Here is a 14064-nt window from a genome sequence, read left to right as displayed (position 1 = left end):
GACGTATTGTTGTGGGTTTATCCTACCTACACTAGTAGCTAGAGTTGCCGTGGGAATTACAACACCACAGGCGCCTCACTAAAGAAGCTTGCATGTTTTCCATTCGAAATGTATCTGTAGCAACAACTCAGCGTAACTCTGAAAATGGATTTCGTTTTCCCTTACTTGTGTATTTGTCAACTTGCAGGCATCTTGAAGTCGCTCATTAAGTTCTTCTGCGGGTTCTTCAGGTTCAGCATCAAGTACCACAAGACCTGGAATGCCACCGTCACCATGAAATTCTTCCCGCGCTCGCAATATTTCACCTCCGCCACGACCATCTCACCGTTGTTGTGGCGCGACTTGCAGTACCAGCAGCGCGTAGCTGTTGACCTCATTCTCGTCCACCGCCATCTTGGCCAGAATCGTGCGCTCCATGCTTTCGTAAAAGTTATACTCCAGCGGTTCCGGCGCTCCTGTACATGTAGTGACCACCACCCACGAATACCACGACCATGAAGATGATACCGTAAATGATCCATGTCTTTGCCGACGGCACGTCGAGAGGTAGTACTCGACCATTTTCATGCCGAACTCCGTTAAGTAGTCCACATCATTGCAACCACTACACCAGCCCAGCGGCCGAATTCGATGATGTCTGCGAACAGCAGCGTCATCTGCGAGACCGAGGCCGAGCACGAAAGCACGTACGACGCGTGGTAGAAGTTGGCGCCGCTCTGCTAGTAGGAGATGTCGCGCGCCGCCATGGACGTTGGAATCTGCGAGACCTCGTCCAGCGACAGGAACAGCACTGCCTGGAACAGCACGCCCAGCTGAACCTGCACGTTTACCGGGTCCACGTTCCAGAACATCGACGCGCTGATCAGACCCCTGACGATCACCATAGGACCGCGACCTTTGCGGAACGCCGTGTTGCGCATGTTGGAACTTCGGCATCAGGTCAATGTCGTTGCCCACATTTTATCAGCTCCAGGTCGTACGGAACCTCCAGAGCAGCAAGAATCTCGCAGGGATGCTCAAGCCGCGGTAGTACTCCACGAACTCGCTCGCCAGGCGCGGGTGGTGCGCCATCTACGATAACCCGTACTTGTACTTAAGTATGGTGGGTTCGTGCCCGGGTCCAATAGGTAGTCGGCCACGTCGCGCTCAGGCGGACGCTTGAAGCCCAAGGACTCGAAGCGGACCATCGCTTACTTGCGTGGGCCGCGGCACATCATCTCGCCCTCGTTCAGGATGGTCACCTCATCGAACACCTCGAACACCTTCGGCGCCAGATCAAGCAGCGCGACCACCACGGTTTTCTGCATCTTACTGGTGACTCCGCGCTACGTCTTGTTGATGTCGTACGATGTTGAACAGTCCAGACCCGTGCTTGTGCGTCACGTATTCGAAGTACTTCATGCCGATTTCCATCTTGCCGGTGGTCACACACTTGTACTCGCTGCTCGTACTCCAGCGTCGCCTTCACCATTAGCGTAGGGGAGAGCTTGTAGCGCTGCTCCACGTACGCCACCAGCTGCGGCAGACACGCATGATGTTGGCCTGTTGGCCTGCCCCACACCACATCGCCCGCGACCGTCACGACCTTCTCCAACACAAAGCGGCCGCTCAGCGCCTTCATGAGCGACGTCTTGCTAAAGCCGGGCTGGTCCAACACTAGCGCATGGAGCCCGGTTTGACCACGCCGCTAACGTAGCGCAGGATCTCCTTACCACCGCAAGCTTCGTGGCCGACAGCTTGGCCTGGGTCGTCTTGGCAACACTGTCGGCAGCACCACCTTGTTCTCGTCTTCCTCCGTCGCCACCACGTCGGCGTAGATAGATGGAAGCCGTGTTATGGTGTAGTTAATCCAACTAACTTAGCTCAGATAACGTTATTTGCTAGTTAACGATATAACGATAACGTCGCCACCACTACTCACGAGACGTATAAATTGTTCTTCTCGGGAATTCGTCGTTCAGATTAATTATAATAGCAGTTTCTAAGCAAATTGTCGTGCATATTGAACGACGAATTCCCTACATCGAAAGATTGCAAGTATACAAATCCAAGTCAAATCGGCGAAATGAGAAAATGCACTGGAATCGTCGTGCATTTTGCACGAAGCCTTTTGTGCCGCTAATGTACGAGTCAAATAATGGTATCGGAGGTTATAAACAAGGATTAACGTGTATTAGCTCGACTCTTTAGCTCACGTGCTAGTGTTCTCCATGAAAAATGACCCAATCACCGTCTTTCCCTTGCTATGCGTTTGTCTGAGCTCCGCAGTTCACAATTTGCGCTAAACCATTCCATCGTTTACTTACTTTTTACGGATTTCTAACTAATGCCACACCGTTATTAGTACGATCACACTGTTAAAATTTGAATGAGGTAGTATCACACGCCGAAAAAAAAATCACACGCCGAAAACCTCAATTGCACACGCGCAAACCACGACACACGCGGAAAGAATCCGTACACGATCTGATCGAGGTGAGCTTATATTTAATGTTACCGACTAATTGATCCAAATTCTCTCGGTTAACCATGTAGATCAGAGGAACTAATAAAAATGTCATCAATCATTACATTTTCGCGTACGAACATTGTTAATATTGGATATAACAACCAACTTCAGTACAACTTCAGAGGATCTGTGGAAGGTGTGTCCCAAACGTATACAATTATAATACATATATATATATATAATTCATGTACGAAGGGCTACCTAAGTACGCAAACAAATGGGTACGTAAGTGTTACAGCACAACGGCTTGAAAACGAAGGATTGATAGACAAGAGAGCCGCATTTCGACCATACAGAACATTAATTCTTAACAGCTAATCCATTTACCTCTGGTAGTGAAGGTGTTATAGCTCTATAACAATTTATCCATTTCGCGAAACAGCAAATTAGCCCTTGCAAAGGCTTAAAAAAGTGATATCACCTTGGGATCACCTCACATATCATCACAAACATGTGCCATGGAGTGGTACACACAAAACATGATCCTATGCTGGTACAGAGATTATAGTTAGGGTCAGATTGGGAGAAGTCACACTCAAAACGATAAATACGTAGGGACCAAAATTAAAATGGACTTTGCTGCTACCACAGGTTAAATTTCTTGTCCACACTAATGTAGTTTATAATCAGATCAATTCTGTCTTTAAAATACGTGGTGGAGAAGCTATCGGTAATCTATTATCGCGGATATGCTATCGATAGAGGTTACTGATGCTTCGGAGAGCAGTGGAGTGATTGGACAGAATGTGCTTATGCAAGAGAACAATTTGACCTTTTGGCAGGTAGTGGTGGCAGCCTCACTTTTCCTTCTGTGGTAGCAATCTGGCTGCTCCCCAGGGACCTACCCCTCTAACAGTACGGCCAAGGACACTTCGGGCTCTTGTTAAACTCGATTTACCCACGTAGTTCACACGAAAACACCAAAACTCGGACTAAAATCTGTATTAGGTCCGGGATACTGTATCAATAGCCTATAGTATCGAGATAGAGAGATATCACTTTAGGAATTGATATTAAATAATATAGGGCTCTCTCAACCAACTGTTTGGTTGAGAGCAGTTGGTCGGGGAGACCAGCACACTTTTGCTTTCTTCCCGCCAGCCTCAAGACTCTCTTCCTCCTCCTCTTCCTCCGACAAGGGGCCAGTCTGATACACTGATAGCACTTGTTGGTCTAGACTCGCCGATCATGGCCCCCGCGACGCGCAAGAACGATCAAGACGCGCCGCCGGGAGGAGAGAGACAAGACGAGCTGGAAGCGCAGCTCACACAGCTACGTGCCGAGATTACAGCCCTCCAAGCCAACAATCAAGCGCAGCGTCAACCGCCGATAGAGTCCAAGGCTCGCGTTCCGAGCTGCCTGCCGAAGTTCAAGGGGAAGCGCGACGACGATGTGCGCTAGTGGTTTTTCAAGTGGAGACCCTGTGCCGAATCAGCGGTCACGACGCGACGGACGACAACTACACGCCGCCTTCGATCGCTGAGACGGCGATGGAGGAACCTGCGTCAGGATGGTTCCTGTTCTGGGCCTCAAGAACACCTCCGCATATGCAGACGTGCCGTCGGTTGCCCTCGCTCACTTCGAAGCCTCCAACTATCAAGCGGTGCTACGACAGAAGCTACGTGAACTCCGCCAGGTCAGTGACATCGAAGAGTACAATGGGAGGTACTCGTCGTTGATCTTCTGCGTTGAGGACATGAGCGAGGTCGACCAAGTCAGCTACTATTGTGACGGTCTCAAGCGTGCGACTCATATGTTAAGCTTCAAAACGCGACGACGCTGAGTGAGGCGATGGACCATGCTGCCAAGTATGAGATGTCTCATTTCGGTGGCGAGCGCAAACCGACCCGCGAGAATCCGGAGCGTGAGCAACAGTCCCGCGGACGAGCAAGCTCTAATCCGTCCAACAACAAGAAGCCGTTCAGCAAGAAGTCCTTCAAGACCGGTCACTACGCTCCCGCGGAACAAGCCAAGGAAGGACCCGTGTGCTACTATTGCAAGATGCCAGGGCACTTCAAGCGTGATTGCAAGAAGCTGAAGAGTGACGAGGAAAACGATCAGCCACGCCAGTAGAAGAGGGATCTGACGTGGCGAAGGCTAGCGAAGAAGATTTAACCGTAAACGAGGATACGTTGAATCTGCTTTGCGAAGACCCTCTCGTCTACACTCGTGCGCCATTGTTTTCGATTGAAGGATCAATGGTACAGAGTGTAAACAATTTCGGTGCCAAGATCCTGTTGGACTGTGGTGCCACAACCGTATACGTGTCTCGTGGATTCGTCAAGAAGCATGAGCTGAAGACACACGCTTACACCGACCGGACTATCAAGGTGAAGCTCGGCGACAACAAGATTGGCGAGTCTATTCTGGAGTTGATGAAGATCGAGATTCTACTCCAAGGTGTCCCAAATTACCAGTGTGTAGCAGTTGTCTTCGACATTCCTGAGGAGTTTGACTGTGTTCTCGGGATGACATTCTTTGTGAATGTACATCCGGATATCGACTGGAAGAATCGATGCTTCAAGGTATGCGTCTCAGATGGAGCCTCAACGGCGGACATTTCGACTCCCTGTGGGAAGTGCAGTCTGGCTAATGGCTCTGGGCTTCACGATGCTATGGATTACGAACGCACTTCCGCGATAAGCCGTGATTCCTGTCGAGCCGCCGTGCCAGAAACACGGCTGGAGGGCGAAGTTGAAAGCGTTGAAAGACCAGCTGAGGACGTGGAGAAGCTCTCGAAGCGTGAGAAGAAGAACGCTAGAGCTGAAGCAATGTTTACTCTCGGAGTGGTTGATTCGGAAGGAGTTGAGATCAAATACATCACTAGGAAGAAGCTTCGGAAGTTCCTACGGTTACCTGCAAAGGACCAACCGGAACACGACTTAGTGATTGTGCTAACGAACGATACGATCAAGGAGATCGAACGAGATCTTAAGAGGAATGATGAACCGATCAACTTTGGGTCCGAGAAGGCCAGGCGATTCCTAAACACGGACTGGGAGACGTTCAATGATAACCCAGCATACCCTATTCTCGTTGAGTACAAGGATAATGTGTTCAAGCCGGAGTTGCCCGATGGACTACCAATGGAGCGCGACATTGAGCACCGTATCGACGTGAAGGACCCAAACACTGCAGTGTATCGGCAGCGGTGGCATCTCTCGCCAGAGTAGAAGACGGGAATCGACAAGTGGGTACGGGAGATGATCGCGAAGGAGCTGATTCGACCAAGCATCAGCCCCCACGCTGCACCGACATTCTGCGTACGCAAACCCGTGGGATGGCGTATCGTTCACGACTACCGGTACCTCAACAGCAACACGATCAGACAGAGCGTGCCGATGACGCGCAAGGAAGACGTTTTCGACAGTATGGCTGGCGCTTACTATTTTTCGTGTGTGGATTTAATGTCAGCGTACTACCAAGTTCGAATGAAGATGGGTCATGTGACGTACACCGCGTTCCAAGCTCCAAGCGGTCTCTATGAATACCTGGTGCTACCTATGGGAGTCAGCAATGCGCCTGCAACTATGCATAGGTTGACGTCGTCGTTTTTCAAGGGGTTGTCGCACACCAGATCATTATACGATGATATCTACGGTTCACGAAGTCGAAGGACATCAACGAGCACTTGCAAGCCCTACGCGACGTGCTGGAGATACTCAAGGAGAAAAAGTTGTACGTGAAATTGTCCAAGTGTGTGTTCTGCTCTGAAGAGATCCCGTGTCTTGGTGATTTTATCGGCCGAAACGGAGTTCGTATCGACCCAGACAAAGTACAGACAATTCGCGATTGGCCGGTCCCAAGGACCCAAGAACAATTCCACCGCTTTCTCGGTTTAACTGGATACGTGCAGCGATTCTGTGAGCAGTATGCTGAGCTGACGGCACCACTGTTAACTCTGTTGAAGAAGAAAAACCAGCGGAACTCGAAGATTACACTGAATGCAGTGCAGTTGAAGAGCTTCAAGGATCTAAAACGACGACTATCCGATACACCAGTTCTACATTTACCAGACTTCACGAAGCAGATGCGCTTGCGAACGGACGCAAGTCTGTTCGCTGTGGGTGGTGTTCTCTTTCAAGTTGTCGATGGAATCGAGCGGCCAATCGCAGAGCTGAAGTACCCAACTCAGCACCAGGAGCTACTCGTGGTTGTTAACGCATTGGCGGTGTTTCGGATTACTGTTTGGATCGACCGGTGATGATCGAGACGGACCACAAGTCACTCGAGGGAATTTTCCAGCAGAAGATGGCGAATCGACGGTTAGCCCGGTGGTACGACATCCTCGCAGAGTACCAGCCGGTCTTCGCATATTTTACCTGGAGCGAAGAATGGTATCGCGGACGCACTGAGCCAAAGACCAGATCTTAAGCCTGAGACGAAGGAGTTCCACGATTTACTCGTCCCAAGCTTCAACGAGACGAGTTACCAACTTCGTGTTACCGAGATTCGCCCAACAAATGAACTGACCAAGTTGATTATCAACGGGTACGCTAAGGACAAAATCATTCGAGAAATTCGATGCGCGATCAAGAGGCGTGGTACAACAGCGAACTCTCGTGGTACGTCTGAGAAGCAATACAAGACGTTCTTTGAGGAAAAGAACCTGATCTGGTACCAAGGGACAACAGATGAGAAGCCATGGATTGTCGTTCCAAACGTGGTGGCGCTAAAGCATCGCGTCATCTCCGAAGTACACGATTCTAACTACGGTGGGCATTCCGGCGCCGATCGCACATATCTGAAGCTATGTGCTGACTGGTATTGGCCGCGAATGGTTCGTACGATCAAGAAGTACATCGCAGATTGTGAAGATTGCAGACGGAACAAACCTCGATTGACCGAGCCCCTGGGCGATTGGAGCCTCTGCAGATTCCAAAAGAACGATGGCGTTCGATTTCGATGGATTTCATCACGGACTTACCGGATACAAAAACCGGGAAGAACTCGATTTGGGTTGTCGTGGATCGACTAACCAAGCGTTCAGATTTCATCGCAACGACGAAGACAGTTTCTGTGCAAGAGGTCGCGACGCTGTTCCTCGACAACATCTGGAGGCTTCACGGTATGCCACAGGATATCGTGTCAGATCGAGATACCAAGTTTGTCTCTGGATTCTGGAGTCAAGTCTTCGACAATGTGGGAGCCAAGCTCAAGATGACGGTAGCGTACCGGGCTCAAGGTGATGGTCAAACGGAGAGGACGAACCGAACTCTTGAAGAGTATCTCCGCTGCTTTGTATCTCCACGACAAGATGACTGGGATGTACATCTTGCGAACGCAGAGTTTGCCATCAACTCAGCAGTCAACTCAAGCACCAATAATCGCCCGCAGGCTCCTCCTCACCGACGGTGTTGTCCTATCTCAGGTACAGCCTCCGCACTTGTTCGTTCTGAGTCTAATCCAGAGTCTCGATGTTCCTGACGTGCTGCGTCGTTATTACCTTTTTATCCTTAGGCAAGTACACGCGGTACCCCTTCGTTTCCTCCCCGATACCCACAATCGTTCCCTGCTGTGCACGCTGAGAGAAGTTCCGGTTCGATGGATCCCTGTACACCGTGCACGGAGACCCAAATACCACTATCCCACCCAGTGACGGCGCAGACCCTGTCAACACCTTCACCGGTGAGGCGCGCCCGGGATTCGAGTTCGTCGACGATCTATTCAGGATGTAGGCTGCGTACTGCACTGCGTCTCCCCAGAAGCTCAGGGGAAGACCACAGGCAAATACCATACACCTCGCCATGTTCATGATTGTACGATGCATTCTTTCTGCTTTGCCGTTGCTAGCTTGGTGCGTGCTTTGCTCTTCTGCCTCGCCACTCCCGTACTCTTGCAGAAAAGATCTATGTTCTGATACTCCCCGCCTGAGTCAGTTCTTAGCACATGAATCTTGCAATCGTACCTCTTCTCGAAATACACAAGAAAGTGCTCGGACAGCTTGGCTGCTGCATCCTTAGTGCCGGCCAGAAACACCCAGCAGTAATTGCTCTTGTGATCTACAAAGTTGACCATATACCGGTTCCCAAGCCGGTCTCTCGGTGTCATCGGCCCTTGAGGTCAGAGCAGATGACCCCACCCACCCTGTCAATCGGTGAGTGTTCACCCGTGTCCTTGTGTGACTGACGATTCTTTGTCTGTTTGCCCTGCGCGCAGTGAGGCAGTTGACACTTCGATGGTCGGTGATCTCGATCCCCGAGCTCCGGTCCCTAGCAAGCCGCTCAACAGCGTCTGTCCAAGCCGCTTGTGAAACTCTAACAGACTGCCTTTTTGTACCATGCTCTCCTCACCACTCGCAGCATTAGCTTCGCGGTCAAGCACGGCCATGATCTCGTCCGGCACGGCGGCGTATCTCTTTTGCACGGCCCCTTGCACTATGAGGACGTTGCGGCGCAACTGCACGTCAAAAGCCACGGTCTCTCCGTACTTAGCAGCCACAACGCGCTTACCGTTTCTGTAGGCAAGAGTGTAGCCTTTTTCGTCGAGCTTACCGTACGAAATCAGATTGTGCATCACATTCGCAGCGTAGTACACGTCCGTCAGCACCACCGTTCGCTCAGCGCCACACGCAGTCACGTGCAGTGACAGCGTGCCTTTCTTCGTCACATTCAGCGGTTCTCCATTCGGCTGCAGGCAGACGTCGTTACATTCCTCAACGTCCTCCAGCCACGACGCATCGCTGACCAGGTGCCTACTGGAACCACTGTCCAAGATCCACGTCTCGCCGGCCTCGGCCGGTCTCTCCTTCACCGCGAGCACAAGGCCCGGCTCCTTCCTCCGGCCTCGGCTGCGTTCAGGTCAAGCTGCCCGTAGGTGACCCACTTTCTTACACTCATGACAGCACCGCTTCTCCTTGCCTCGTTTTTCACCCACCGCAGCTACGAGCTCCTTACCCAGGCTCCTCTGTCTGGCGGGATCTGTCTCCCAGGACCGTGCAAACTGCGCTAGTTCCTCAGCTTGCTGCAAGTAGTCGGATCTCGAGCTGTCCACCTTGGCCATTAACACAGTACGGAGGTTCGCAGACGCGTACTGGACGATATTGTTTAGGACCAAGTAGTCGGCACTGCCACCACAGGCCTCAGAGACTGCAATAGGTAGATGTAATGCTCGGGCCACGTGCGCCTACTGTCCTTCGGCGCCGCGAACAGTTTCATAACCTGGGCGGGCGTGATGTTGGTCTTAAAGGTCTCTAATATCTTCTCCATCACGTATTTGAGCGTGGGCAGCTGGCTCCACCAGGCGTCGACCTGTTTGTTGTAATATCTCTCGGCTGTTCCGGACAAGTAGTGTCCCAAGAGATCCACTTCACGTCTTCTGGCCATGCGAACCCACAGGCCGATTGCGCGATATTCACTTGACGTTCAAATCTCTTGCCCCATTCCAGGAAGCCCGAGCCCAGACCGACGTATAACTCCTTCTTGTCGAACGGCCGGATGGCCAACTTCTTCTGTCTCGCGTCCGGGTAGCGGATCTCCACTCCGTTCTGGTGCTGCACCGGGAATCGCTGGGCCCCAGGCTGCAGCTGTGGCGCACGAGGCTCCATCGGCAGACCCACAGGTCCACGCGCTTGCACAGCCGAGTATAAACGCTGAAGCTCAGACATGTGAATGCCGTACGCGGGTTGCTCCTGACCGAAGAACTGCGGTACTACTCTGTCCCGAAAAAGTTGCACGGATCGGCTTTACACCACCAAATTACTTGATTTCATTATACATTCAAATCCCTACGATAGAGACAGAACCTCAGCAGCCGTACTCGAGCATCGGATGCTGAGGGGAAGTCTTCCCTCCTTCGCCAGGTGAGCTTTCCTCATGTGAACAGGTTTAAAGTCGTTCCCACCTTTCTCCTCGATGCACTTATTCATTGTCGTTTTTGCAAACTTAGAAATGCGGCTTTGATAGTAGACGGTGGTAGCTCCCAATATGCAGTTTCGACGACTGCAATGAGCTCATCAAAGTCTCGAGTTAGGTGCTGTTCCTGCCTCGACTGGATTGCAGTAAACAGCCTCAGATCAAGCACATTCAGATCGGGGCTGTTTGGTGGTCGAGACAACACGACAGCGGTCTTCTTCGCTTAGTTCCTTGGTCTTGGAGGCGGGCATTAGGGCGATTAGGTGGGAGTGGGCGAAACCTTAAATGTGCATCTCTCACACGGGCGGAGTTGCCCCTCAATCGCCATAAATTTGACTGGTTCAGAGCCAATTTTGCGGACTGTGGCGAGACCAGCACATCATTGAGAAGCACAGCGGACGCACAATTCATTTCTACCAATTACAAACACGTCTACACTGTTTTGGCGAATAGAAATTAGGAAAAGCACTTTCGTGCGACTTTTTCTGGACAGAGTAGTACCACTGCAGGTCTCCGTGGAGGTGTCGTGCGTGGCGTGCTCGGGGATCCAGCCAAAGAGTCCAGGTGCATCCTGGCACCTCTGCCCACGCGTGATGCGAACAGGCTGGAATTCATGGGAGGTGTCATCGGTTGATCAGTGTCGCGCGCGCACTTGTTGTCGTCTGCCAGCCTCTGTTCCATCTTCGTCTGCGACTCTTCCAGTCGCTCCAGTCTACCGGCCAGGCCCTCCATGAGCGTCAACATCTTCGACATGTGATCGCCCCCCCCCATTGTCACCAGTAGCCGGGGCGTGGCCACCAGTGTTGTCGTCGCTGCCCTCTTCGGAGCGGCGACATTGCTCTTCTCTTCTGCGTCGTCAGCAAAACCGGCCCTTTTGTGGCTGGTTGCCGGTAGCTGCGCTGGGGCGGGTGCCTCGGTGCGTGGCTCTCCGGCGTTGGCAATGTTCATTGGGCTCAAAACCTGTTGGACGCCGATCCTCAGACCGTGCGTGCACTTGATAAACGCTAACTGGATAAGACAAATGCAAAAGAGGGAGTGAGATTGATCTCCTTATCTACCTTATCTATCTTTCCTTGCACTCGGGCTCTCGGAGCCATCCACTAGCACATGACAGAGTCAGTTCACGCGGTATCGAGCAGCTGCTCGACGCACGTCACTACTGTGCCACGGCTCAGGTTCCACTTTAACACTTATTTCACCTGATGTTGACAAATTAACTTGAGCTTTGGTGTCACTCTTCAGAACTAGCACCAACAGGCGTCTGCCGAAACGAAGAAAGAGAGAAATCACTGATGCTTTCACACCAAATACCAGGCTTAAGAATGACGCTGGTCCAGCTGAGCGCCCCCACGCTTGCACCAACGCCAAGCACGGATCTGCTGTCATCGAGCGCGGTCTCCCAGACCTCGTTGTCGTTGGCATCAACTTGACAATCGAACCATGAACAAAGTACAGCGAGTATTGGTAGTAGAAATCTTCAAAACGTGCCAGTAAATAGCGAAAGCCAGCATGGTGGAACTCAGTCAGTGTGATGAGAGACTGGTTGCACCCTGACCCGTAGAGCCGCTAAAACGCAGATATATGCGGTGGCAGCAAAGCCCTTCTTGCAAAACGATATTGCGTTCGACGCTGAGCGGAGGGCTCACGTTGATCTTGCTGCCTGCGTCGCCGTCGTCGTAACAGGGCGGCAAGGCTGAGGGGGACAGCATTTTTTTTTAAATAAAAAGAGTGATTTTCACCACCAATAAAACGCATTGCTACACGGTTCAGCCGGTAGCCGCATGCTGTCGCTTCAGCCCTAACCACCTACAGTCCCCCAGTATTTCACCAGCTTACCTGTAAGCCCACGATAAACGCGGAGGTACCATCACACTGTGCTTAACTTTTAGTTAATAAGTATAAGTGTTTTCACTTGGTCCAGACTTCGAGAACGGCTTTACTATAGCTCTGCAATATTATAACGTTATTCCGAATGATTGTATAAGATGTCATGGTACAATCACTCTAGTTGCAATCCGAAGTACGTCACAAAATAAGCATCACAAAAAATGCTCCGCTGTAGGATCTCCTTCTCAAATAGTACGCATAAAAATTGTGATTGCAGGAGTCACTCAATAGCACGGCTTGGACTAATTATGCGCTTTTACTGTAAAAACGCAATTTTTCGTTCCATAGTGTTGTACCGTATAAATCACAAATATATCAATAATTCGCGAAAATCTCACTTTTGCGACTGTGGCCTATTATATGGGTATTCTGTGGATTAAAAATTTTGAGCAAATATTGTGGGCATCTGATTCAGAACGCACGAAGTAGGCTTTCATTTCCCACACATGTTTCGCTCTTGAGCTGTGATGAATGGATAGCCGATCGGATTGTAATCTGTCTTGCCTCCACTATTATAATAAGCCTTTTTCAACCCGTTTTCTTCACCTGTCGTTCTAGCGTCCTGACTGTCAGGATCTGCCACAAATACGATCTCTCAACACTAAAAAGAATTAAGTATTTGAGGGGATCGATTCTTATAGGTTTGTTTGTTTTGCATAACATGATTTTGATTAACACATTTGACAGGGTATATGGTGGTAGCAAAGATTAAATTGGCTAGCAACCATTGTGTCGAGACTCAACTAAGTTGACGAGCTCTTACCATATGAGGTATCACATGATGGGATTCCCATCACATGTTCCATCGTACAGTTCATTTCTGAATCGGCTTGCGGAGTGCTCAGGGGTGAAATCAGTCTGTAAACGAGTCTAAAACATGCGCCTTAGCGTCTTCGTGGCACTGGTCGTGGCGACCTTCGTGGCGACCTGCATCAGCTTCACCAGCGCCGAGAATGTCGCTCAGATCCGCGGTGTCGACAGTGGCAACAACGTACAGGACGGCCGCAGATTGGCCACGGCGGACGAATGGTGGCTAGCGGATACTAACACCGAAGAGAGACTGAGCGGTGGATCATTTGTCAACAAGATGAAAGGAAAACTCAGAAGTGTCCGGACCGGCGGCACTGTGAAGACGGAAAAATTGAATAACGCGCAGGTCAAGACAATAACGAGGGAGGTTGCGACGACTGTGAAGAAGGACCGCAAGACTTGGCCTATGATCAAGAAAGGTCTGAAAATTCTGTACGGCGCCCTCCTGGCAGGTCTCATCATTGTTGGTGTCGAAGCGATGCTTTCTGAAGAATACTAGTAACTTTCTAAATGTTACACTCCCCGCTTTGTCGGGTGGACGTTGCTGTGGTTTTGTTGGCTGGTTGAATGGTTTGTATGGACGCGTGGAGTTAGTAAACAACGCTTTTCCTCCTTTACCAGTGCGGACCACTCCACGTGACTGTACCTGAGTTTTGTGAGCTGTTCGTGTCTTTAGTGTTATGACGAGATAGCACGCATGCTCGTTTTGTTACTGTATTGCGGTGGCTGCGAGTTGCACGATGACGGTCTGCTAATTCCCGTGTTTGTTGGAAAAGAGGAGAAAGAGTGTGGGGCTCCTGGGCACGCGTGAATTTTGAATGGACCAGAAGCCCACAGGAAGCATTACAAAGACTATGTTACAGTGTCTACGGAACCGCTTTACACTATGAACAGGCTGATGCGTTATGCAGGTCTACAAAATGCAATTCGTCTGCTGTCACACCAGCTTATCGTGTAGTACTATAACGTCGCCGATTTACATTATCGTTCGTGGCTTACCAGCGT

The 14064-nt window shown here is 50.8% G+C and overlaps 7 protein-coding genes across 7 annotated transcripts; 4 read left to right on the top strand and 3 right to left on the bottom strand.

The window, feature by feature from the left end:
* Positions 1-176: 176 nt before the first annotated feature.
* PPTG_03533 (hypothetical protein) lies at positions 177-936 on the bottom strand (the record flags this gene model as incomplete). The annotated part of the gene is made up of 2 exons (XM_008896211.1): positions 177-290; positions 352-936. 2 exons carry the CDS (start codon positions 934-936, stop codon positions 177-179), a joined length of 699 nt encoding a protein of 232 aa, XP_008894459.1.
* A 254-nt stretch (positions 937-1190) lies between these two features.
* On the bottom strand, positions 1191-1621 carry PPTG_03532 (hypothetical protein; the record flags this gene model as incomplete). The annotated part of the gene is made up of 2 exons (XM_008896210.1): positions 1191-1325; positions 1397-1621. 2 exons carry the CDS (start codon positions 1619-1621, stop codon positions 1191-1193), a joined length of 360 nt encoding a protein of 119 aa, XP_008894458.1.
* A 2076-nt stretch (positions 1622-3697) lies between these two features.
* On the top strand, positions 3698-3910 carry PPTG_03531 (hypothetical protein; the record flags this gene model as incomplete). The annotated part of the gene is made up of 1 exon (XM_008896209.1): positions 3698-3910. One exon carries the CDS (start codon positions 3698-3700, stop codon positions 3908-3910), a length of 213 nt encoding a protein of 70 aa, XP_008894457.1.
* A 390-nt stretch (positions 3911-4300) lies between these two features.
* PPTG_03530 (hypothetical protein) lies at positions 4301-4582 on the top strand (the record flags this gene model as incomplete). The annotated part of the gene is made up of 1 exon (XM_008896208.1): positions 4301-4582. The coding sequence occupies one exon, from the start codon at positions 4301-4303 to the stop codon at positions 4580-4582; it is 282 nt and encodes a 93-aa protein (XP_008894456.1).
* Positions 4583-4707: 125 nt separating this feature from the next.
* On the top strand, positions 4708-5682 carry PPTG_03529 (hypothetical protein; the record flags this gene model as incomplete). Its single annotated transcript, XM_008896207.1, has 1 exon — positions 4708-5682. One exon carries the CDS (start codon positions 4708-4710, stop codon positions 5680-5682), a length of 975 nt encoding a protein of 324 aa, XP_008894455.1.
* A 5136-nt stretch (positions 5683-10818) lies between these two features.
* PPTG_03527 (hypothetical protein) lies at positions 10819-11310 on the bottom strand (the record flags this gene model as incomplete). Its single annotated transcript, XM_008896206.1, has 1 exon — positions 10819-11310. The coding sequence occupies one exon, from the start codon at positions 11308-11310 to the stop codon at positions 10819-10821; it is 492 nt and encodes a 163-aa protein (XP_008894454.1).
* A 1680-nt stretch (positions 11311-12990) lies between these two features.
* PPTG_03526 (hypothetical protein) lies at positions 12991-13611 on the top strand. The gene has a single exon (XM_008896205.1). It carries the CDS (start codon positions 13127-13129, stop codon positions 13556-13558), a length of 432 nt encoding a protein of 143 aa, XP_008894453.1. The 5' UTR covers positions 12991-13126; the 3' UTR covers positions 13559-13611.
* Positions 13612-14064: the final 453 nt, after the last annotated feature.

Source organism: Phytophthora parasitica, assembly GCF_000247585.1.
Source record: "Phytophthora parasitica INRA-310 unplaced genomic scaffold supercont2.4, whole genome shotgun sequence".
In the NCBI taxonomy this organism is placed as follows: domain Eukaryota; phylum Oomycota; class Peronosporomycetes; order Peronosporales; family Peronosporaceae; genus Phytophthora; species Phytophthora nicotianae.
This window is presented reverse-complemented; position numbering and strand designations above follow the sequence as displayed.